Below are 25,102 nucleotides of genomic sequence, written 5' to 3'. Positions count from 1 at the left end.
TGCTTGTCTGAGCTAGTTCAAATGTTTGCTTTACTTCTCTTGATTTTTTTTTTTTTTTTTTTTTTTTTTTGAGATGGAGTTTTGCTCTTGTTACCCAGGCTGGAGTGCAATGGCGTGATCTTGGCTCACCGCAACCTCCGCCTCCTGGGTTCAGACAATTCTCCTGCCTCAGCTTCCTGAGTAGCTGGGATTACAGGCATGCGCCACCATGCCCAGCTAATTTTTTGTATTTTTTTTTTTTAGTAGAGACGGGGTTTCACCATGTTGACCAGGATGGTCTCGATCTCTTGACCTCGTGATCCACCCGCCTCAGCCTCCCAAAGTGCCGGGATTCCAGGCGTGAGCCACCGCGCCCGGCCTTCTCTTGATTTCTTTACAGATGATTGCTGTCATAAAAACTCCAGTTTTCCTATGCATTTAATAATTTCATTTCTTTGTTGGCATTTTAATGTTCTCACCTGAAAATGAGTAGACTGGGTACACATGGTATGATAAAGCCTTAGTAATGCTGGCAGTAGCGTCATCCCAAAACCTGACCCCTGGAGGATATCAAGCCCTCTCCTCCCTTCTGTTTCCACTATGGCCTGGGTGCGTCTCCTGCTCTGAGGCCAGGGAATGGCTCCACTGGACACGGAGTCTGTCATTCCTTGTGCACACTTGTGACTGACTCGGTGTCTGTGAGGAAGAAGCAAGAAAGGCACCCTAAATGCAGAAAAACGCCAGTATCCGCTCTGCAGAGCCTGGAACACTTTTTGCTTAAATGCAAATATCCTCCCCCGCACCGAAGGTTACTGAGGGTGGAAGTCGGGCCTGCGAAGGCCAGTAGCCAAGACCCTGTCAATCTGGTTTTACTCAGCCACATACAGCATTGCTCCTCCTGTCACTCAGTGCGGAGGGGGCATGGCTTAGAACATCATCCAATCAGGGGCGCTGAGGCGGGGACCTGCAAACCATCCAATCAGGAACTCTGCAAGGGGGACGGGGGCAACGTTCAACAACTCCGCGTTGTCTTCCTGTCTCGGGTTCGCGGCGCTTGGGTTCCGTTCTCCCCTTCTCCAGTGGCCCGGGTGGCCCCACCGCAGCCTCTGCCGCGCTGGGACCTGCACAGGCTGGAGAGAGCCGTAGGCAGGACCCCGGGAAACCTTGGAAGCCGGGAAATGGTGCGTGTGCTGGGCCGGGCGTCTGGAGACGGGGGGAGGGGCTAGTTGGAACCGGCCGGAACCGGCTGTGGAGGCACCCGGGCCTCCCTGCGGCAACTCCAGGGTCTGGGACCGGAGTTCCTCTGGCGCAGCTAGGCCCTCTGTCCCCTCTGCCGCTGGGTGGGGCTGGGTCGTAGCCGGTATCCCGGGCGTCCTGTCCAGGCCCTGCGCGGCGACTGCGGCCCCAACCTCGGAGCCCTCTCTGGACAGCTCCGCGCCCGCAGCCCCGCCTCTCCCCAGATTGTTCGGAGACACGAGAGGATCGCAGGGGAATCCCACCTCGCCTGTGTGGTTCGTGCGTGGGAGGAGCTGTGTGCTGTGGTGTTCCCAGTCCATCCTTTTTTTTTTTTTTTCCCGGGGGACCGATATCCCTCCGAGTCTTCCAAATGTACTGGAAAAAGAGTCTCAAACCTACGACTCCCGTTTCTTAGCCTCGGTTTTTCTATGGCTGGGAGTAAATCCCTAAGTTTCAGGTTCCTTCCCCGCATTCCCAAAGGTGACTTCCCCTCTTCATATCACAACATTTATCAACTGTTTTTTTGTTGTGTATTTTAGGCACAGTATTTTGGTTGTTCATAGCTTTTTTCACCATCCTCTTTTGAAAGGATTTGTTTTCTGTTTGTGGACTTTTTTTTTTTGAGACAGCATCTTTGTCGCCAGGCTGGAGTGCAGTGGAAAGATCTCGACTCACTGCAACCTCCGCCTCCCGGGTTCAAGCAATTCTCCTTCCTCAGCCTCCGGAGTAGCTGGGATAACGGGCATGCGCCACCATGCCTGGCTAATTTTTGTGTTTTTAGTAGAGACAGGGTTTCACCATGTTGGCCAGGCTGGTCTCAAAACTCCCGGCCTCACGTGATCTGTCCACCTCGGCCTCCCAAAGTACTCGGATTACAGGCATGAGCCACCATGCCCGGCCTCTTGTTTGTGGACTTTTAACTTGAGAGGGGATCAGAGCATAAAAACCTGATACTCTGCGATAAAAAAATTTTGTGCTTCCCCTCCTTTTATCTTTGCTAAGCCCCGAAGCCTAATCAGAATGTCTTTGGGTGGAATTTCCCCTTTGGAAACTTTACTTGGTGATGTGACCCTCTATCTTTTCCTGGTCCTGAGTTTCAGAACTGCATGGGCCTGACCCAGGATGCCCACAGCTGCCACTTTTGGAGGATCTAGTGATTATCAGCCCCTGGGTCACTCCTCCCAGAGGACAGCCTGAAGTGTAGGGGTGGGGCTTCTTAAGGGAGAGCTGGATACGCTGAGGTGGGAGGAGTCTCCCGGTATCCCTTTCAGCTGAAATGTTTACCCTTTGGGACACAGCTTTTCTTCCCTAACCCCAGTTTTCATTCCTTAGGGACCCATTGATGGTTAGCCAATCTTAGGCTGTTATTGAGAGGAAAAGACACGAACGATTCCTGACCTCCGGATTGTTTTAGTCTAGTGAAGGGAGAAAGACTATCCCAAAGGAGAAGGAAAACTCACCCCATTGAAATGGTGCAAGAACCTGAAAACTAAAATACACTAGGGGCAGAAAGCAGGGCACAATTCACTGTCTTTAAGGAGGGCTGTCACTGAGCACTCAGCCAGGATGGGGCTGGGGAGATGTCCTAGGTGATAGGGTGAGCTCACCTGACACTGGATTCAGATAAATGTCTGTATTCCAGGTCAGCACTGCCTCTTCCTGGGTTTGTAAACCCTTGAAAAGATTTATTCGCTTATTTGATCCTTTTTTCAATACATGTACAATGTATTTTATCATTAGCACTTGAAAAACAAGTTAAAATGTTTACAAAGGGGCAGAAAGTAGATTTGAGGGAAAACAATAATCTAGTCTTACATTCGATTTGTTAAAAAGTCTTATTTATCTATTTTCTTTCCCATAACGTGTGGTAGGTTTCTGAGGTCTGTTTTCTTCCTTTGGGTGATTTCAGATTAATTCCAGGTCTTAGCCTTTAGAATGCTGCTGGGGATGAGAATCTCAGAGAAATAGGGAAATTCAGTCTTCCATTATGGCTAGAGAGAAACGAATACATTTTCACAAGAAAGTGTGGTAGATAAATTGGTGAAATACAGAGATTCTCTAAAATAACTTCTCCTTTGCAGGGTAGAGATTTTGTAGTAATGCATAACTGTTATGTATCCTTTCATCTGGACGTTGGTGATTAATGCTAAATCCTGCCAGAATGGGACTTTGAAATATTAAATATTGGTGAATTATATATTAGTAAATTGTCATGGAAGCAATAATTACGTGACATGTTTATTGTCTGAAAGGGATAAATACTTGTGCTTTTCATGTTTGCACTATAGCATACAAATGTTTTGCAGTTTCCTTTCCACCTATATATATAAGCCGTGAGTTTGAGTGATTTTGATGGAGTCTTTAAATAGGATATTTTCTTGTCTAAAAATAAGTGAATCCACACACGGTGGCTCATGCCTGTAATCCCAACACTGTGGGAGGCTGAGGCGGGCGGATCACCTGAGGTTGGGAGTTGGAGACCAGCCTGACCAACTTGGAGAAACCCTGTCTCTACTAAAAATATAAAATTAGCCAGGTGTGGTGGTGCATGCCTGTAAACCTAGCTACTTGGGATAGTGAGGCAGGAGAATCACTTGAACCTGGGAGTCGGAGGTTGTGGTGAGCGGAGATCGTGCCATTGCACTCCAGCCTGGGCAATGAGAGCAAAACTTGATCTAAAAAAAAAAAAAAAAGTAAATGAATAGCCTTGTCTGGGGAAGCAGAGGTCTGAGGCAAAGTGTGTCTCAGAGGGACTCCAAGCTAAGAGCCTGCAAAGGGAGTTGATTGAAGTCCCAGTTGGTTCTTCCTGGGTAGAAGTTGCAGGTGCCCCAGCCTGATCACTCCAACCAGGGGAGGAGTCCTTTATACTGAGAGAATCGACAGACCACTGGGAAGCTGGGAATCCACACGTAGGTGTGGTTGGGAAGGTGATGTTACGTCTGAGGTTGTAATTGTTATTGTTCAGATAGTAACAAAAAACCATGGGCTCCCATGATTTGAGAGAGCTGTTTCTAGACATCCTCAAATACAAGAAATCTGGAATTAGGTAAGAAGTGACTTTATTTGAAAGGACTATAACAAAAAGGGGGAAATCAGCAGATGTAAGATCTGCAAGCATCCCAGACGTTAGACAGAAAAAGCCTTTTCTGGTGGGAAGTCGTGGCTTACACCTGTAATCCCAGCACTTTGGGAGGCTAAAATAGGAGGATTGCTTGAAGTCAGGAGTTTGAGACTAACCTGGACAGCATAGTAAGACCTCCTCCCTACAAAACTAAAAAGAAATTAGCTGGGGATGGTGGTGCAAACCTGTAATCCCAGCGGAGGCCGAGATGGGAGGATCCCTTGAGCCCAGGAGGTCAAGTCTCTAGTAAGCTGTGATTGTGTCACTGTACTCTAGCCTGGATGACAGAGCAGGACTGTCTCCCCTCCTCTCCGCCTAAAACAGTTTTTCATTCATAGGGAGGAACAAATAAGATTTGGAATAGGTGGGGGCAGGGGGAAGGGCAGAGTGGAAAGTGCAAAATCGGATCCTGAATTAGAGAACGTTTTATCCTGAGGTTAGCCTGTTCTTAGGGTGGGTCATAAAGGAGGGGTTGGGTGGGTGCTTCCTTAGGCTGTTTAGCGTGGGTCAAAGGGAGAGAAACTTAACCAAAAGTTTGATTTACAGATATTTTGTTTTGACTGATCAGCGAAGACAAAACTGTCCAGCCAATTGTTTGTGAAGTAAACAATGGGAATTTGGAGAGTCTGTCTGGCTTTCTTGTAGGTAAAATAAGGGACATCTTAATTAGGAATGGGAAGGGTGTTTCTTTTTTTCCCCCCAGTAGCCTGCTTCTCTAGAACACCAAGGGTGGTGGTGGTGGAGAGTGCTTTAATCATAGGTATCCTGCGGGATTACAGAGTTTGGGTAAAATTTCACATTGTCGTCAGTTTGGGTTTGTATCCACCGAGTTGGTTTAGCCAGAGTGTGATTTGTGCAGATGTCTGTGAGGGTCAGACTTAATGAAAGACACCTTTGGTTTCTTTCTACTAGAGGAAAGGTTTATTAATTTAAGAGTGTATTTGTTCTGTGGTATAATAAATATGTTTTGTGTTGTCTGCAGTTCCTGAGACAGGTATCCTAAAACGCTTGGAATTTCCCAAGTGATAGGTGGAGTGTGTTTTGTTATTTGCAACAACCCCCTTTCAGAGTTGAGTTTCTTTTTTTTTTTTTTTGAGACAGAGTTTCGCTCTTGTTACCCAGGCCGGAGTGCAATGGCGCGATCTCAGCTCACCACAACCTCCGCCTCCTGGGTTCAGGCAATTCTCCTGCCTCAGCCTCCTGAGTAGCTGGGATTACAGGCATGTGCCCCCATGCCCAGCTAATTTTTTGTATTTTTAGTAGAGATGGGGTTTCACCATGTTGACCAGGATGGTCTTGATCTCTTGACCTTGTGATCCACCCGCCTCGGCCTCCCAAAGTGCTGGGATTCCAGGCGTGAGCCACCGCGCCTGGACACATAGTTGAGTTTCAAGCTAATGAGGTGACTCTGGAACTCTTGGATACTTTCAGAGTGGAGACTGGTGACCAGAAGCACCAAACCTGTGACTAGAAGATTGTCACTTTAAGCTCCAGCCCCCCACCTCAGGAAAGAGCAGAGGCTGGAGATTGAGTTGTGTAAAAATTTTTGAGCAAAGACATTCAGAGAGTACTTTCAGGTGGATGAGGACATTGATGTGCTGGGAGGGTGGTGCACCCCAAGAAGGGGAGCATTTCCTATCCACTCCCCTTTCCTTGCCACTTACACCTCTTATTTGCCTGTTCCAGAGTTATACTTAAGTAAAATGTTTTGTTGAGTTCTTTCGATAGTTTTAGCAAATTATTGAACCCAAGGAGGAGATTATGGGAGCTCAAGATTTGTACAGTTTTTCAGAAGTGTGGGTGGCCCTGTGACTTGTGACTGGCATGTGAACTGGCATGTGGTGAGACTGAGCCCTGATATTGTAGAGTCTCTGTTAATTCTGAGAGGCATCAGAACTGAATTCTTAGGTACCTCACTAGTGTTGGAGAACTGGTCGGTGTTTGCACATTTGGTGTCACAGAAAAAACACCAGGGGTCAGCACCTTAAACTGACTCCAGGTAAACATGTGGTCACTGGTGAGAATTGAGACCATGATTGCACATCATAAGAAGAGGAGAGTAGGATGTGTGGTGCTCCCAGAATGTCTCCCTCACTCGTTTCTTAGGAGTGGGCCACTTCTTCACAGAATGGTCCTCAGGCTTCTTCAGCCTTCCAAATGTGGGTTTCCTTGTGAACTCTGGGTGAAGCAGGCTGGTGGGTCATAGACCCCAGAGAAAAAGGATAGTTCTCCTTATAGGCCAACAGGAAGAGGGTGACTGGTTAGGACCTGACATACACACCTCACCAGGGGAGCAAGAGAGAGGAATTTGTGGACAGACACCTTTATTGGAGACTCCTGCGGGAGTTGTAATTGGTGAGTTTAGAGTGAGCAGATGGCAATTCCTTGGAGTCACATGCTGGCCGGAGGTGGTCCTGCAGCCTATCTGCGCATTCCTTGCGTGGGGTCAGTTGGATGATTCCTAGCAGTTTGTATCTAGCTGTCTGATGGGGAGGTGGTCACTGGGGGACAGCTGTGTAAGGCAGATAACTGGAGTGACCACATGGAGGAAATGGAGGAGGGGTAGAAATGGAAACTATTAAGAGTGACTAAGCCCTGCTTCTGGTATGAAAAAGTTAAAGCCATATTCAAAGTGGCTTCTGAGGTAACATAAAATGGTAAGAATTCACTACAATAGACAGCTCTACACTGAAATCATAACATTATGTGTGGATGATGGGCAGAACATGAATTATTCTCCTGGAGATAACCATTTATCCCTGCCTCTGTTGTTAACTGTCCATCGTTTCTGTCCCTGACTGACCATACCTGCTCTGTCATAGGTTCACATACCTTACATAGATGCCCTGGTTTCAGAATTTGCTGTATTTCTTTGGTCTGTCTGCTACTGCCTTAATGTCCTAATTATTTCATATACTTAATGTATGGTTGAGAAAGTGCCAGACTGTCTTAGTCACCTGGGGATGCTGTAATACACTGCCGTGGGCTGGGTGACTTAACATAAATTTATTTTTCACAGTGCTGGAGGCTGGGAAGTCCAAGTTCAAGGTACTGGTGGATGTAAGGGCCTGCTTTGTAGTTTTCAGATTATCATCTGTCATTGTATCGAGGAAGCAAGCTGTTTCTTATCATTTCTTCTAAGGGTGCTAATTCCGTTTATGAGGGCGCCACCCTCATGATCTCTAACCTCCATTACCTCCCAAAGATGCCACCTCCTAATACAATGACATTAGGAGTTCGAAGTTCAGAATATGAATTTTGGGAAGGACACACAGATTCAGGCTATAACACTGACAGTGTACTGTACAAAGTCTTTGCTGTTTTTAGATATCTGAGTTCTATTTCAGTTTTTTTTTTTCCAGATGGAGTCTTACTCTGTTGCCCAGGCTGGAGCGCAATGGTGCAATCTCCACTCACCACACCTCTGCCTCCGGGTTCACGTAATTCTCCTGCCTTAGCCTCCCGAATAGCTGGGACTGCAGGTGCCCACCACCATACCTGGCTAACTTGAATTTTTAGTAGAGATGGGATTTCACTTTGTTGGCCAGGCTGGTTGTGATCCACCTGCTTCAGCCTCTCAAAGTGCTGGAATTACAGGCATGAGCCACCACACCTGGCCAGATTTATTTTTTTTTTATAGAGACAGGATCTCACTATGTTGCCCGGTCTGGTCTTGAACTCCTGGGCATCAAGCATTCCTCTTGTCTTTGCCTCCTAAAGTGTTAGGATTACAGGTGTGAGCCACTGCACCCAGCTAATATTATTTTATATTTATATTTTAACAGTGTAAAATGTATATTCATATGTTAAATGTGTATTATACAATCATTTTATATTTTAACTTACGATTATTTTTTATGCTATTTTAAAAAATCTGTTGAGACTTAGTTAACTTTCACCACTACTATTCAACATAGTACTGGCTGTTCTAGCCAGAGCAAGTAGACTAGAAAAAGAAAAGACATCAAACTTGGACAGGAAGAAGAAAATTTTTTCCTGTTCACAGATTATATGATCTTACATGTAGAAAATCCAAGAGATCCCCCCCCCCCCAGACACACTTATAAGTAATAAGTGAATTAAGCAAACTGGCAGGAAGGAAACTGAACCTGCCAAAATCTGTTACTTTTTTTTTTTGGAGATGGAGTTTCACTCTTGTTGCCCAGGCTGGAGTGCAGTGGCCCAATCTCAGCTCACTGCAGCCTCTGCCTTCTGGATTCGAGTGATTCTCCTGCGTCAGCCTCCCAAGTAGCTGGGATTATAGGTGTGTGCTACCACACCCTGCTCATTTTGTATTTTTAGTAGTGACAGGGTTTTACCATGTTGCTCAGGCTGGTCTTGATCTCCTGACCTCAGGTGATCTACCCACCTTAGCCTCCCAAAGTGTTGGGATTACAGGTGTGAGCCACTGGCCAAAATCTGTTATTTCATTTCTGTACTTTGTTACAGAACAACCGAAAATGGATATTAAGAAAACATTTTCTTCCGTGTACTTTAAATCATCTTTAGCTCACTTATAATATCTAATACAACATAAATGCTAGGTAACTAGTTATATTGTGTTGTTTAGGGAATAATGAGAAGAAGAAAAGTTTATACATGTTTGGTATGTACCTAATCATCATAGACCTAACTACATAGTATATGATCAGAGGTTGGTTGAATCTGAGGATCCAGAAACCCTGAGTATGGAGGGCTGACTGTAATACATCATTGGATAATAAACAAAATGTATAATATCCATACAGCAGAATATAATTCTACCACAAAAGCAAAGTGGCAATGCATGCTGCAACATGAATGTGACTTGAGAAACCTATAAAGAAGCCAGTTATGGCTGGGCGTGGTGGCTCACGCCTGTAATCCCAGCACTTTGGAAGCCCGAGGCAGGTGGATCACAAGGTCGGGAGTTCGAGACCAATCTGGCCAATATGGTGAAACCTTGTCTATACTAAAAATACAATAATTGGGCGTGGTGGCAAGTGCCTGTAGTCCTAGCTACTCGGGAGGCTGAGGCAGGAGAATCGCTTGAACCCGGGAGGTGGATGTTGCAGTGAGCTGAGATCGCGCCACTGCACTTCCTGGGTGACAGAAAGAGACTCTGTCTCTTTTTTCTCCCCCATAGAGACAGGGTTTGACCACAGTGGTCAGGCTGGTCTCAAACTCCTGACCTCAGTTGATCCACCTGCCTTGGCCTTCCAAAGTGCTGGGATTACAGGCATGAGCCACTGCGCCTGGCTTAGACTCTGTCTTAAAAAAAAAAAAAAAAAAATCAGTATACCACATGACATGATTCTGATTATATGAAAATTCATAATGGAAAATCTACAGAGACCGAAAAGATTGCTGGTTATCAAGGGCTGGGGATTGGTGGAGGAAGAATGGGAGGATAGGAGATTGACAGGTAGAAGGTACATGGCCTTATTTTTGAGGTGGTGAAAATTGACTGTAATCTTGATTACATGTATCTCTGAATATACTAAAAACCATCTGTTAAAAGTATTAGGAGTTTCCAGGCTCATTTCAAATCTGTATAAACTGTTACAGTTTTTCTTATATTTGCCAGTGAGAATAAGACTTCAAGGCTGGATGTGATGGCTCACTCCTGTAATCCAACACTTGGGAGGCCAAGGCAGGAAATCTCTTGAGCCCATGAGTTCAAGACTAGCCTGGGCAACATGGCAAGACCCTGTCTCTACAAAACAAATACACAAATAAGTAAATAACTGGGCGTTGTGGCTTGCACCTATAGTCCCAGCTACTCTAGAGGCTGAGGTGGGAGGATCCACTTGAGCCGAGGTGTTCTAATCTGCAGTGATTTATGATTGCACCACTGCATAATCATAGCTCAATCAATGTTGCTTGGGCGACAGAGCTAGTCCTGTCTCCTAAAAAAAAAACAAAAAAAGCAGTTGCCTTAGAGGTATCATGTTCTTACATATTTCAGAGTGCTCCAGGGACACGTGTAAAGACTCATCTGAAAGAAATACCCTTCTGGTGTGAAGTGTACACTTGACAGTTTCAGTTTTAAATGACTCCCTGCCAGCATATCCTGGTCTACTCGAGTCCTCTTGCTCCAGCCACCCCCAGATAACCAGTTTTTGTGCATCCTGTCACTGTCGACATAAAAACAAGCAACTGGGAATGTTTATTTTTCTTTCCTGCCTTTCTTACAGTAGTGAGTAGTCAGACTCCAGTGCCTAATGTTTGTCTGCCAAGTGCTAAAACCTCACCCTCCCCTTCTCCCCTTGGGCCCACGCGGGGACCAGCTTTCGGGGAAGCCTGGGGTTCCGTCTTCTGGTGTCTGTCCATGGAACTCTCATCCAGCCCTAACCCCAACATAATAAATACCCTGGCCAGGCAGCTTCCCTTTCTCTCTCAAGCCATATCACACCTGCTTGATGGCCTTTCCCTGTTCTCCCCAGAGACCTCAATCACATGAGAGTAATAAGCTTTTTTATGCCCTTTCAGCCTGCGTGAGACAGTCCATCATCAGTGTCAACATCAGAACCACATCTCTGCAATTCGTGCTATGAACAAGATGTCTGGACATTAACCACCGTGTAGAGGGGTCTGCCTTTGCTTGCTCCTCTGCTCTGCTGCCTGATACTGGGCATGCACTTTGAGCTGCGGCTTCCTGGGGAACTCCTGCTTTGAACTGTCCTGCTCTGTACTTGTGTTGTTGAGACCCAGCAAGTCTGGGTCTATAATCAGCCCGAGTTGTTAGTTTGATAATTCCTTGACATTTAGAAAGGGAGTATGGGATTAGAACCCTCCTTGGTCCTGGGTTGTGTGTCTTGATCTGGACCTGTGTCTTTTAGAATGAAGCTATATGTACTATTGTATTCTGGTCCTTTCTATAAGGTGCTGAGGGGAAGACTCTATCTGAAAGAATAGTTATTATTTTAATTAAAAAATTATTTTTGGAAACCAGGCCTCACTCTGTTGCCCAGGCTGCAGTGCAGTGGCACCATCATAGCTCACTGTAACCTGAAACTTCTGGGCTCATGCAGTCCTCCTGCTTGGCCTCCCAAAGTGTTGGGATTATAGGTGTGAACCACTGCACATGGGAGAGGAGTCATTTTAAAAGAAGAAAAAGAAGAGAAGGGGAAAGGCAGCTGTTAGATGGTAGGCTGAGTTCATACTGTAATATCAGAGGGCTACAGGACCCCTAAGTGCTGCTGCCTGTGCCTCTGTCACCACAAGGATCCTGGCTGAGTCCATACTGTGATATCAGAGGGCCACAGGACCCCTAAGTGCGGCTGCCACTGCTTGTGCCACTGTCACCACAAGGATCCTGGCTGAGTCCATACTGTGATATCAGAGGGCCACAGGACCCCTAAGTGCGGCTGCCACTGCTTGTGCCACTGTCACCACAAGGATCCTGGCTAATCCATACTGTAGTATCTACAGGGCTACAGGACCCCTAAGTACTGCTGCTGCTACTGCCTGTGGCTCTGTCACCCCAAGAATCCTGACTGAGTTCATACTGTAATATCAGAGGGCCACCAGGACTCCTAAGTGCTGCTGCTGCCACTGCCTGTTCTTCTGTCACCACAAGGATATTCACTCTTTTGGTATTATAGGGGACAACATCCACATACACCCTATTGCACAGGAGAGGGAGTAGTTCAAACTGAAGCCAATCCTGGAGTCCTTTAAACCTTGTAAAACCATTTCTGCCCTGGAGGAGGCCCCTGATCTTGAGGATACAGATGTAAGGCTGGGGGCGGGAGTTGGGGGGTGGGGAGGAAAATGTGGAAATACTAGGGTAGACAGGACAGTCCCTTTCCCCGTTCCTGATATATATATCTAGAGACAGGCAAAACCAACCACCAATGGAGGAAACAAAGGGAAAAAAGTACTGAAACAGGTTGACAGTTTTACCCAATTGGAAATCCAAATACACAGCAAAAAAGATAAAAGGAACTGCATGGTACTGTGCCTCCCTTCCTCAAGAACGTAGGTTCTGTTTTTTGTTTGTTTGTTTTGAGACGGAGTCTTGCTGTGTGCCCAGGCTGGAGTCCAGTGGCTTGATCTCGGCTCACTGCAACCTCTATCTCCCAGGTTCAAGCAATCCTCCTGTCTCAGCCTCGTCAGTAGCTGGGTCTGGATAATTTTTGTATTTTTAGTAGAGATGAGGTTTCACCATGTTGGCCAGGCTGGTCTCGAACTCCTGACCTCAAGTGGTCTGCTTGCCCCAGCTTCCCAAAGTGCTGGGAACTACCACACCTGGCCCACAAGGTAGGTTCTAAATTAATACCTGCTGTAATGTGCAAATTAACAATTCTTCATACTGTTAATCAACATAAAGCACATATTAAACTTATACCTGGTGATCCCACTAAACTTAAGCCAGGTGAACCCTGTAATCTGAGTAATGAATATATAATAGAGGATAAGCAGATGTGCCTTGTCTTAACCATCAGAATTACTGCCTTGTTTCAATTAACCATGGTCAGAGCACCCATTGTCCTAAGATACCCTATACTGAGCAGGGTTACTCTAAAATGATAAAAATAAAGTTGCTGAGTCTTACAAAGTGGCTTGGCAAGACAGAATTTCCTGGAGCTGTATCCCCAGTTAAATTCGTTACTATGGCCCACTATAAATTAGAGGATTGAAAAGCAGCATTAGAGTAACTAACTGAATAACAGTAGGGAGTTGGCATGGATGACATTACCACATGTGTACCTGGGGGAGCCAATGAAGGATTGCTGCTTTTCATCCCTTAATTGGGAAGTCTGTGATAAGCAGATCCAGGGGTTAGCCTGTCTGACCAAACATCAAGCAGTCACCTTAACACCAGCCAAAAATGGGCTCGATGACACATCAGTTTACAGACCGTTTTTTGAGACACTTTGTTGCCAGGCTGGAGTGCAGTGTCTCCATCACAGCTCACTGCAACCTCTACTTCACGGGTTCAAGCAATTCTCCTGCCTCAGCCTCCTGATTAGCTGGGATTACAGGCGCGTACCACCGCACCCAGCTAATTTTTGTATTTTTAGTAAAGATAAGGTTTTACATGTTGGTCAGGATGGTCTCGATTTCTTGACCTTGTGATCTGCCCATCTTGGCCTCCCAAAGTGCTGGAATTACAGGTGTGAGCCACCACGCCTAGCCACTTTACAGACTCTTCAGTGTTTGTGTGAGACTTTCCTGTTTGTGGTAAAATATCTGAGTGTTTCTTTTTTTTTTTCCTTTTTGTGGAGAACGGGGTATCGCCGTATTGCCCAGGCAGGTCTCAAACTCCTGGGCTCAAGGTATCCTCCCCACTCTGTCTCCCTAAGAGCTGTGATTACAGGCATGAGCCACAGCATCTGGTGTATCTCTTATGTACCCAAAATAGATATTGAGATACCCAAAATAGAAATCAAGGTAATACATGTCTTTTTTTTTTTTGAGACAGAATTTCACTCGTTGCCTAGGCTGGAGTGCAACAGTGCGATCTCAGCTCACTGCAATCTCTGCCTCCTGGGTTCAAGTGATTTTCCTGCCTTAGCCTCCCAAGTAGCTGGGATTGCAGGCATGTGCTGCTGCACCTGGCTAATTTTGTATCTGGTAGAGACAAGGTTTCACCATGTTGGTCAGGCTGGTCTCGAACTCCTGACCTCCGGTGATCTGCCTGCCTTGGCCTCCCAAAGTGCTGGGATTACAGGCCACCACTCCCGGCCAACACATGTCTTATACGAAGTCCGCCATACAAGGATACTGATATATGTTTATGTTCCAGACAGTAACCGCGGTCTTAATTTCACTTCTCAGAGTATACAGTGCTGGACTGGAACCTTCTCCTCCCTTCGCAGTCTCAGGCTAAAGACCTTATTCATCACCCTGATGGCTTACTAAAATAATTTCAAATCAGTTGCATGAAAGATGATATGGGCTGGGCATGGAGGCTCATGCCTGCCATGTCAGCACTTTGGGAGGCCAAGGTATGCGGATTGCCTAAGCCCAAGAGTTTGAGACCAGCCTGGGCAACATGACAAAGCCCTGTCTTTATAAAAAATATGAAAATGTGCCAGGCATGGTGGCATGCACCTGTAGTCCCAGCTCCTTGGGAGGCTGAGGTGGAAGAATCACTTGAGCCTGGGAGGTCGAGGCTGCAGTGAGCTGTGATCACACCACTGCACTCCAATCTGGGTGGCAAAAGGAGACCCTGTCTGAAAGAAAGAAAAAATAACATGGTCCAGTGAGGGGCGGATTGTCATGAGTCTGTCTTCTTTTTAACTTTTTGTAACAGATTTTTTTCAGAACAGTGTTTTTTTTTTTTTAAATAGAGGTGGGGTTTCACCATGTTGACCAGGATGGTCTCGATCTCTTGACCTCATGATCCACCTGCCGTGGTCTCCCAAAGTGCTGGGATTACAGGTGTGAGCCACCGTGCCCGACCTTTTTTTTTTTTTTTTAAGAGAGAACAGTTTTAAGCTTATAGAAAAATTGATCATTAAGTAGAGTGTTACTTAATGATCACCCCTCTTTACAGTTTGCCTTATTTTTTACATAGCGTATTACTGTGGTACATTTGTTACAATTGAGGAACCAATATTGTTGCATTAATGTTCACATTTTACATTAGAGTTAACTGTATTATGTTTTTATTGGACTTTGATGATTTTTTTTGTTTTTGCGGCGGATTTTCACTCTTGTTACCCAGGCTGGAGTGCAATTGCGCGATCTTGGCTCACCACAACTCCGCCTCCCGGGTTCAAGCCATTCTCCTCCTTCAGTCTCCTGAGTAGCTGGGATTACAGGCATGCACCACTCTGCCAGCTAATTTTTGTATTTTTAGTAGAGATGGGGGTTTTGCCATATTGGTCAGCCTGGTCTTGAACTCCTGACCTTGTGATCCACCCACCTCGGCGTCCCAAGTGTTGGGATTACAGGTGTGAGCTACTGTGCCTGGTAATGACAAGTGTCGTTATTTCTGTTAGGGTAGTTTCACTATCCTAAAAATCACCTATAGTCCATATATTCATTCGTCCCTCCTTTCCATCCTGAAATCTCTTACAACCAAAGACTTTCTAATGTCCCATAGTTTTGTCTTTTGCAGAATATCTTATAGTTGGTAACACATTGTATATGGCCTTTTTAGATTGGATTCTATTGCTTAGTAATGTACTTTTTGTTTGTTTGTTTGTTTGTTTTTGAGACGGGGTTTCGCTTGTTACCCAGGCTGGAGTGCAATGGCGCGATCTCAGCTCACCACAACTTCTGCCTCATGGGTTCAGGCAATTCTCCTGCCTCAGCCTCCTGAGTAGCTGGGATTACAGGCAAGTGCCACTGTGCCCAGCTAATTTTTTGTATTTTTTAGTAGAGATGGAGTTTCACCATGTTGACCAGGATGGTCTCAATCTCTTGACCTCCTGATCCACCCGCCTTGGCCTCCCAAAGTGCTGGGATTACAGGTGTGAGCCACTGCACCCGACCTGTACTTTTGTTTTTTTAATTTTGAACGGAGTCTCACTCTTGCTCAGGCTGGAGTGCAGTGGTGCTATCTCAGCCCACTGTAACCTCTGCCTCCTTCCTTCAAGTGCTTCTCCTGCCTCAGCCTCCTAAGTAGCTGGGATTACAGGTGCCTGCCACCATGCCTGGCTAATTTTTTTTTTTTTTTTTTTTTTTTGAGGTGGAGTTTCACTCTGTCACCAGGCTAGAGTACCGTGGCGCAATCTCGGCTTACTGCAGCCTCTGCCTCCTGGGTTCTAGGGATTCTCCTGCCTCAGCCTCCAAAGTAGTGGGAACAATAGGCGGGGAACCACCACACCCAGCTAATTTTTGTGTTTTTAAAGGAGATAGGGTTTCACCATGTTGACCAGGATGGTCTTGATCTCCTGACCTCGTGATCCACCCACCTCGCTCTACAGGCGTAAGTCACTGTGCTTAGCCAGTTAATTTTTGTATTTTTAGTAGAGATGGGTTTTCACCATGTTGGCCAGGCTGGTCTCAAACTTCTGACTTCAGGAGATCCACCCACCTTGGCTTCCCAAAATGCTGGGATTACAGGTGTGACCCACCACAGCCATCCTTAAGTTTTCTCTGTGTCTTATAGTTTGCTATCTTATTTCTTTTTGTCAATGAACAATACTTAATCATGTGGATGGGCCAGGTTCACTGTAGCATCTGGTCCCAGATTCAAGCGATTCTTTTGCCTCAGCTTCCCAGGTAACTGAGATAACAGGTGCACATCACCATGCCCAGCTAGTTTTTGTATTTTTAGTAGAGACACAGTTTTACCATGTTGGCCAGGCTGGTCTTAAACACCTGACCTCAAATGATCCACCTGCCTTGGCCTCCCAAGGTTCTGTGATTACAGGTGTGAGCCACCGTGCCTGGCCTCTTCTATGTTCTTTTGAATTTCCTGTCAGATAAGGGTGAGAGGAGGGTCTTTTGTTCTACTAAAATGATTCTTGGGGAGCTCTTAGACAGCTTCAGGCTGGGGGTTAAGTCCTCAGAATCACCAATCCTTGATCAGAGGCTTGGAACTTTCAGCCCCAACCTCTAAACCTCCATGGGAGAGAGAGGAGCTGGAGAATTAGCTATTCACCAGCAGCCAGTGATTTAATCAGTAATTCCTGAGTAGTGAAACCTCCATAAAACTCCTAAATGAACGGGTTCACAGTGCTTCCAAGTTGGTGCTTAGAGAGTGTTTAACCTGCAAAGGCAGAAAAGCTCTGCTCCCCCCTAGCCCATATTCTGCCCTACGCATGTCTTCCATTTGGTAGTTCCTGCCTTGTATTCTTTGTAATGAACTGGTGATACTAACTTAAGTGTTCTCGAGTTCTGAGAGGTGTTACCTATTCTAAAAAGGTGTCATGGGAATGCTCAATTTAATGTAATTTAATTTTTTTTTTTTTTTTTTTGAGACAGAGTCTCACTCCGTCGCCAGGCACCAGGCTGGAGTGCAGTGGTGTGATCTTGGCTCACTGCAACCTCCGCCTCCCGGGTTCAGGCAATTCTCCTGCCTCAGCCTCCCAAGTAGCTGGGACTACAGGCATCCACCACCACGCCTAATTATTGTATTTTTAGTATAGACAAGGTTTCACCATATTGGCCAGATTGGTCTCGAACTCCCGACCTTGTGATCCACCTGCCTCGGCCTTCCAAAGTGCTGGGATTACAGGCGTGAGCCACCACGCCCAGCCATAACTGGCTTCTTTATAGGTTTCTCAAGTCACATCCATGTTGCAGCATGCATTGCCACTTTGCTTTTGTGGTAGAATTATATTCCACCTGTTCCTCAAGTTAAGCAAGGCATAGGGTACTTTGTTATGTATCTGCCAGAAAAAGCTCTTCCGCCATTTTGTCTCCTTAGTATGTATGCATATATGAGCTAAAAACAGGTGGAACTGCCCTGACACTCTTGACTGTGGCGGTTTTGCTGGGTGGGGGGCACAGCCTAAGTTGCCATACCTTCTTCCTCATACCTGATTTCTGTCTTCCCAGTAGCTTCCTAGCCTAGTGAAGTGGGTCAGAGTAAAAGAAAGTGCTGAGTCTGTAATATTATACATGCAGGTTAAAATGAATGCTTCTGCAGAGGAATAATTTGATTCGACCAACTTGACCTGTCTACGTCTAATGGCCTAGAATCCTTCAGGAAAGTATGGTCAGCTGGATTTGTCAGAAAGTGGATTTCCACGGGCCTTCTCTCATGTTTATTGAAGGGAACAGAATAAAATGGTCCCACTTCTTCAGTGTTTATTTATTTATTCCTGGAAACCTTTTTCAGGTTTTACCCTGTGGTTCTTTTTTCTTTCCTATTTTTTTTTTTTTTTTGACACGGAGTTTCGCTCTCGTTACCCAGGCTGGAGTGCAATGACATAATCTCAGCTCACTGCAACCTCCACCTCCTGGGTTCAGGCAATTCTTCTGCCTCTGCCTCCTGAGTAGCTGGGATTACAGGCACGCGCCACCATGCCCAGCTAATTTTTTGTATTTTTAGTAGAGACAGGGTTTCACCATGTTGACCAGGATGGTCTCGATCTCTTGACCTCGTGATCCACCCGCCTCGGCCTCCCAAAGTGCTGGGATTACAGGCTTGAGCCACCGCTCCTGGCCTCTTTTTTCTTTTCTTTCATTTTTTTTTTGAGACGGAGTTTCACTCTTTTCACCCAGGCTGGAGTAGAGTGGCACAATCTCGGCTCACTGCAACCTCCACCTCCCTGGTTCAAGCCATTCTCCTGCCTCAGCCTCCTGAGTAGCTGGGATTATAGGCGCCCACCACCACGTCCGGCAAATTTTTTGTATTTTTAGTAGAGACAGGGTTTCACCATGTTGTGCAGGCTGGTCTTGATCTCCTGACCTCAGCTTGTCACCCCAAAGTGTTGGGATTACAGGCATGAGCAACCATACTCGGCCTACCCTGTGTTTCATGGAATGCTGATTGATATGAGATATGAAAGGAAATGCAAGTTTTTCTCAGAAGGAATGATGATCCTAAAATTTGTTTTCTTTGTATGGCGTTTTATTTGTTTCTCTAAGGTGAACTGCATCCTGCCATTAGAGACCAATAAAACTTGTAGTGACCACAGTAAAAATGTAGAGATCAGTTGTGTGTTTTCATGTGGCTATTAAGTTCATGAGAAAGTGAATGTGGATAGAGAGAATTCTGACGACCATGTTTATTTATTGCAGGATCCAGCCCCGCAGGGTGTAGTGGGTGTTCTTTTGTGTGCAGAGATGATAGATCGTAGAAAAGAAAGAATCAAGGACACAGAGATAAGAGAAGAATTGAGCTGGGCTCAGGGGACCACTGCTACCAAAAAGGGGCAGATTCCAGCAGTGGCCCCCAATGCCTGGACTGGCTGATGTTTATTGTATGCAAGGCAGGGAGGCAGGGTCAGGAGAGTGACTCATCTGACGTGATTGGTAGGGGTCAAGCAAATCACATTCTTAAAATACGGCGGGGGGCATGTGGGTACAGCTCAGGGGGTCACATGGGTACAGTACAGAGGGTCCCTCTCAAGTAGCCACTGCAAGGAGGGGAGGCACTTACATCAGTATCTTTATGCACTTATCAGAGAGAGCAAAGGCTTTTAGAATACCTCTATTCTTCTCACAGCTTCTAAGAGTTTACAAGGGAGCATCTTGTGGGAACGTGGAACATGAAAGTGGACAAGGATGGTGACCATTGAGCACAGCACCATAGAGAGGTGTTTAAACCCCTGGATGTCTGTTGGCCAGGCTGCCTAGTGTCAGACCTTCCTCAAGACCCGACAGAGCAGAGTTTTCTCTGAACTCCCTAGTGAGAGGGAAACTCCCCCTCACAATGTGCTGCATAATGGGTGCCTCCCCAGATGCTTGGCAATACTTGCCAGCTAAGTAGCAGGTGCCTTCCCAGGTGCTGGCATTACCACAAGGCATTTACTCTCACCTCCTGATCACTTCTCACAATGTCCCTTCAGTTCCGAATTACATTTCCCTCGATTATGTCTATACTATAAGACTAAAATGTTCCTACACTAAAGCAAAGATTAATAGTGAATAATGACGTAATAATGATGTAATCACATATAATCACATATAATTATGTGATTGAATCTGATATCTACTTGGTGTCATTTCTATAAGTAATCGGTAAATATATCATTGCTATAACTAAGTAATCAGGAAATCTGTTATGCCTGGACAGATTGTGCCTTCAGTCTCTTGCCATGGCACCTGGGCAACTTTCTTCCCACAATCTATCATAAAATAAATGTTTGGAGATGGCCACATAACTTGTGAACTTTTTGTTTGTTGGTGTTTTTGTTTGAGATGGGGTCTCTGTCACCCAGGCTGAAGTGCAGTGGCGTGAGCTCAGTTCACCACAATGTTCACCTCCTGTGTTCAAGCAATTCCCCTGCCTCAGACGCCTGAGTAGCTGGGATTACAGGCATTTGCCACCATATCCAGCTAACTTATATTTTTAATAGAGACTGGGTTTCACCATGTTGGCCAGGTCTCAAACTCCTGACCTCAGGTGATCTGCCTGCCTTAGCCTCCCAGAGTGCTGGGATTATAGGCATGAGCTACTACACTCAGCCATTTGTGAACTTTGATGAATTGATTACATCCCTGTACTGTCATCTCACCCTTCCTCCTGCATTGCATATTTGGGATGTTTTAGGACTCAGTGGCCTCTGAAGATGTGGCTGTGAACTTCACACTTGAGGAGTGGGCTTTGCTGGATCCCTCCCAGAAGAAACTCTACAGAGATGTGATGCGGGAAACCTTTAGAAATCTGGCTTGTGTAGGTAAGGATGATATCATTCTTTCTCTTAGTCAATTAGAGAAGAAGTATTTCTTGCTCTTTAACGCTGTTTCATTATATTAGATGTGGAAAAGGGAATACTTGGGCAAATAAATCAGAACTGTTTGCACCTCGTCATGAAGTTAGAATTTAGTCGTATTTTTGTAATTTCTATAAGTTCATAAGGATTTTTTTCTGACTATATTTTAGGGAAAAAATGGGAAGACCAGAGCATTGAAGATTGGTACAAAAATCAGGGGAGAATTTTAAGGTAATTTGCACTGATAAGAGAAAGCAATATCCCCTTCTTGGTATGTCGTGAAATTTAAAAAATAAGGAAACAGACCAATAAGCCTCAGCTTCAAATTTATTCACACAACTTTTTCAACAAAAAAAAAAGAAAAAGTGTGACATAGATGTTCAGTGTTGCAAAATCATTCACTTGGAAATAGTGTTAAGAAACTGGGCTGGCTGTGGTGGCTCATGCCTGTAATCCCAGCACTTTGGGAGGCCAAGGTGGGCAGATCACAAGGTCAGGAGTTCGAGACCAGACTGGCCAATATGGTGAAACCCTGTCTCTACTAAAAATACAAAAATTGGCTGGGCACAGTGGCTCACGCCTGTAATCCCAGCACTTTGGGAGGCCAAGGTGGGCAGATCACAAGGTCAGGAGTTCGAGACCAGACTGGCCAATATGGTGAAACCCTGTCTCTACTAAAAATACAAAAATTGGCTGGGCATGGTGGCTCACACCTGTAATCTCAGCACTTTGGGAGGCTGAGGCGGGTGGATCATGAGGTCAAGAGATTGAGACCATCCTGACCAACATGGTGAAACCCCGTCTCTACTAAAAAAGTCAAAAATTAGCTGGGCATGGTGGTGTGCACCTGTAATCCCAGATACTTGGGAGGCTGAGGCAGGAGAATTGCTTGAACCTGGGAGGCAGAGGTTGCAGTGAGCTAAGATAGCGCCACTATCTCAGCTGCGCTCCAGCCTGGTGACAAAGCAAGACTCTGTCTCAAACAAAAAAAAAAAAAAAAAATTAGGGCTGGGCACAGTAGCTCATGCCTGTGATCCCAGTGCTTTGGGAGGCCGAGTCAGGTGGATCACAAGGTCAGGAGTTCAAGAACAGCCTGGCCAACATGGTGAAACCCCATCTCTACTAAAAATACAAAAAATTAGCTGGGTGTAGTGGCAAGTGCCTGTAATCCCAGCTACCTGGGAGGCAGAGACAGGAGAATTACTTGAGCCCGGGATGCAGAGGTTGCAGTGAGCTGAGATTGTGCCACTGCACTTCAGCCTAGGCAACAGAGTGAGTCTACATCTCAAAAAAAACCCCAAAACTGTATATATAAATATCACTTTTTTGATAATAGCTACTGTCATGCTCTCTTGCAGAGCATTCCATTCATTCACTTTCAAACCACACAGGACTAAAAACCTTACCCTTTCCCTGATTATGGTAAAAATGTAAGTTGAATACCTATTAATAAATATAAAGTTGCAAATAAACCAGTAAATCGTGCTTTCTATTTTTTCCAGCAATCATGTGGAAGTGGGACTCAGTGAAAGTAAAGAACACGATCAATGTGGAGAAGCCTTCAGTCAGATTCTTAATCTTAATCTGAACAAGAAAATTCCTACTATAGTAACACCATGTGAATGTAGTTTGTGTGGGAAAGTCTTCATGCATCATTCGTCCCTTAGTAGGCACATCAGGTCTCATGCTGGACACAAACCATATGAGTATCAGGAGTATGGAGAGAAACCATATAAATGTCAGCAGTGTGGGAAAGCCTTTAGTTCTTGTCAATCCTTTCGAAGACATGAAAGAACTCACACTGGTGAGAAACCTTATGCATGTCCAGAATGTGGGAAAGCCTTCATTTCTCTCCCAAGTGTTCGAAGACACATGATTAAGCACACTGGAGATGGACCATATAAATGTCAAGAATGTGGGAAAGCCTTTGACCGCCCTAGTTTATTTCAAATACATGAAAGAACGCATACTGGAGAGAAACCGTATGAATGTCAGGAATGTGGGAAAGCTTTCATTTCTTTCGCAAGTTTTCAAAGACACATGATTAGGCACACTGGAGATGGACCTTATAAATGTCAGGAATGTGGAAAAGCCTTTGACCGCCCCAGTTTGTTTCGAATACATGAAAGAACTCATACGGGAGAGAAACCCCATGAATGTAAACAATGTGGGAAGGCCTTCATTTCTTTCACAAATTTTCAAAGTCATATGATTAGGCACACTGGGGATGGACCTTATAAATGTAAAGTGTGTGGGAGAGCCTTTATATTTCCCAGTTATGTTAGAAAACATGAAAGAACTCATACTGGGGAGAAACCATATGAATGTAATAAATGTGGTAAAACCTTCAGTTCTTCCAGTAATGTTCGAACACATGAAAGGACTCACACTGGAGAGAAGCCTTATGAATGTAAGGAATGTGGGAAAGCCTTCATTTCTCTCCCAAGCGTTCGAAGACACATGATAAAGCACACTGGAGATGGACCTTATAAATGTCAAATATGCGGTAGAGCCTTTGACTGTCCCAGTTCATTTCAAATACACGAAAGAACTCACACTGGAGAGAAACCCTATGAATGTCAGGTATGTGGGAAAGCCTTTATTTCCCTTAAAAGGATTAGAAAACATATGATACTGCACACTGGAGATGGACCTTATAAATGTCAGGTATGTGGTAAAGCCTTTGACTGTCCTAGTTCTGTCAGAACACATGAAAGAACTCATACTGGAGAAAAACCCTATGAATGTAAAGAATGTGGGAAAGCCTTCAATTATGCCAGTTCCATTCGAATACATGAAAGAACTCATACTGGAGAAAAACCCTATGAATGTAAGCAGTGTGGAAAAACATTCAGTTATTCCAGTTCCTTTCAAAGACATGAAAGAGCTCATAATGGAGATAAACCTTATGTAAGGGATATGGGAAAGCTTTCATTTATCGCACAACCTTCGAATACATGAGAAAATGCATAAAGGAGGAAAATCATGCAAGTATAAAGAGTGTGGAAAGTCTTCAGTTTGCTTTTTGGGTTTTGGACTTGTTTGGGAGCCCACCCCTTTCTCCTGTCCTGTTTCTCACTTTTGGAATAGGAATGTCTATCCTATGCCTGTCTCATTGTATTTTGGAAATACACAACTAGTTTGATTTCACAGGTTTGGAGCTGAAGAAGAATTTTGCTTCAGCATGAATTGAATGTCACCCATATCTGAGTTACGTGTTATGGACATGACACTCTGGAGTTTGAGTTCAAACATTAGAGTTCATGCTGGAATTAGCTGAGACTTCTGAGGTCTTTGGGGTGAGATAAATATATTTTACATGTGTCAACATGGATTTTGGGGGCCAGAGGTGGAATGTTTTGGCTGACTGTATGTCCCTCAGATTCATATATTAAAAACTTACCCCCGCCTAATGTGATGGTATTTGGAGGCCCTGTCTGTGGTGGTTGGTGGTTAGGATTAGATGATATGAAGATGGAGGCTTTGTAAGTTTCCTAATATGTGTCCCTAGAGAGCTGGCTTTGCCCTCCACCATGAGAGGGTACGGTGAGAAGATACCTATCTTTGAACTAGGAAGCAGGCCCTTACCAGACATGGACTCTGCCAGTGCCTTGGTATTGGACTTCCCAGCTTCTCAAACCATGAGAAATAAATGTTTGTTGATTAATCGAGTTTTCCAATTTATGGTATTTTGTTTTAGCAACCCAATCTCACAATCCAATTTTAAAATCAAGGAAAGGACTTAGATGTTTCTCCAAAGAAGATATCCAGATGGCCAATAAGCATATAACAATGCTCAACAGCATTAGTCACTAGGGAAATGCAAATCAAACTCAAGATGTACATACCGTCTCATACTCACTAGGATAAGTACTCTTAAAGATGAAAAACAAATGCTGGCAAGGAAGTGGAATGTTTGAGAACATTGTGCACTATCAGTGGGAATGTAAAATGGCACAACCCTGCTGAGAACAGCATGGCAGATCCCCAGATAACAGAAATAACATGATCAGCAATTGCCATTTTTGGGAATATAAACAGAGTGAAAGCAAAGTCTCAAATAGGTTTCGTGCACCTGTGTACATAGCATCATTCACAACAGGTAAACTGGAAGCGATTCAGGTCTTCGTCAACAGGTGAATAAACAAAAAGAAGTTTATACATATGATAGAATATTACTGAACCTTACAAAGGAAGGAAATTTTCATATGTGCTGCAAGAGGAGCCTTGACATGGTAAGTGAAATGGGCCATTCATATGAAGACAATACTCTATGATTCTACTTACATCAGGTATCTAGAGTAGTCATATTGATAGAAAAGTACAATATCATTTGCCAAGAGTTAGGGAAATTGGGTAATGGATAGTTGTTTAATAGGCATAGTTTCAGTTTTGCAAGATAAAGGTTCTAGAGATGGATGGTGGTGATGGTTGCACACTAATATGAATATTTATTTATGTTAGATGGAGTCTTGCTGTCGCCCAGGCTGGAGTGCAG

General features: G+C 44.9%; 1 protein-coding gene across 1 annotated transcript; it reads left to right on the top strand.

Annotated features, from left to right (window-relative positions):
- Window positions 1-1,007: 1,007 nt before the first annotated feature.
- ZNF564 (zinc finger protein 564) lies at window positions 1,008-24,275 on the top strand. The gene is made up of 4 exons (XM_008987354.6): window positions 1,008-1,160; window positions 20,442-20,568; window positions 20,775-20,835; window positions 22,107-24,275. The coding sequence occupies exons 1-4, from the start codon at window positions 1,158-1,160 to the stop codon at window positions 23,563-23,565; spliced, it is 1,650 nt and encodes a 549-aa protein (XP_008985602.3). The 5' UTR covers window positions 1,008-1,157; the 3' UTR covers window positions 23,566-24,275.
- Window positions 24,276-25,102: the final 827 nt, after the last annotated feature.

Source organism: Callithrix jacchus, chromosome 22, assembly GCF_049354715.1.
Source record: "Callithrix jacchus isolate 240 chromosome 22, calJac240_pri, whole genome shotgun sequence".
NCBI classification, from domain to species: Eukaryota; Metazoa; Chordata; class Mammalia; order Primates; family Cebidae; genus Callithrix; species Callithrix jacchus.
This window is presented reverse-complemented; position numbering and strand designations above follow the sequence as displayed.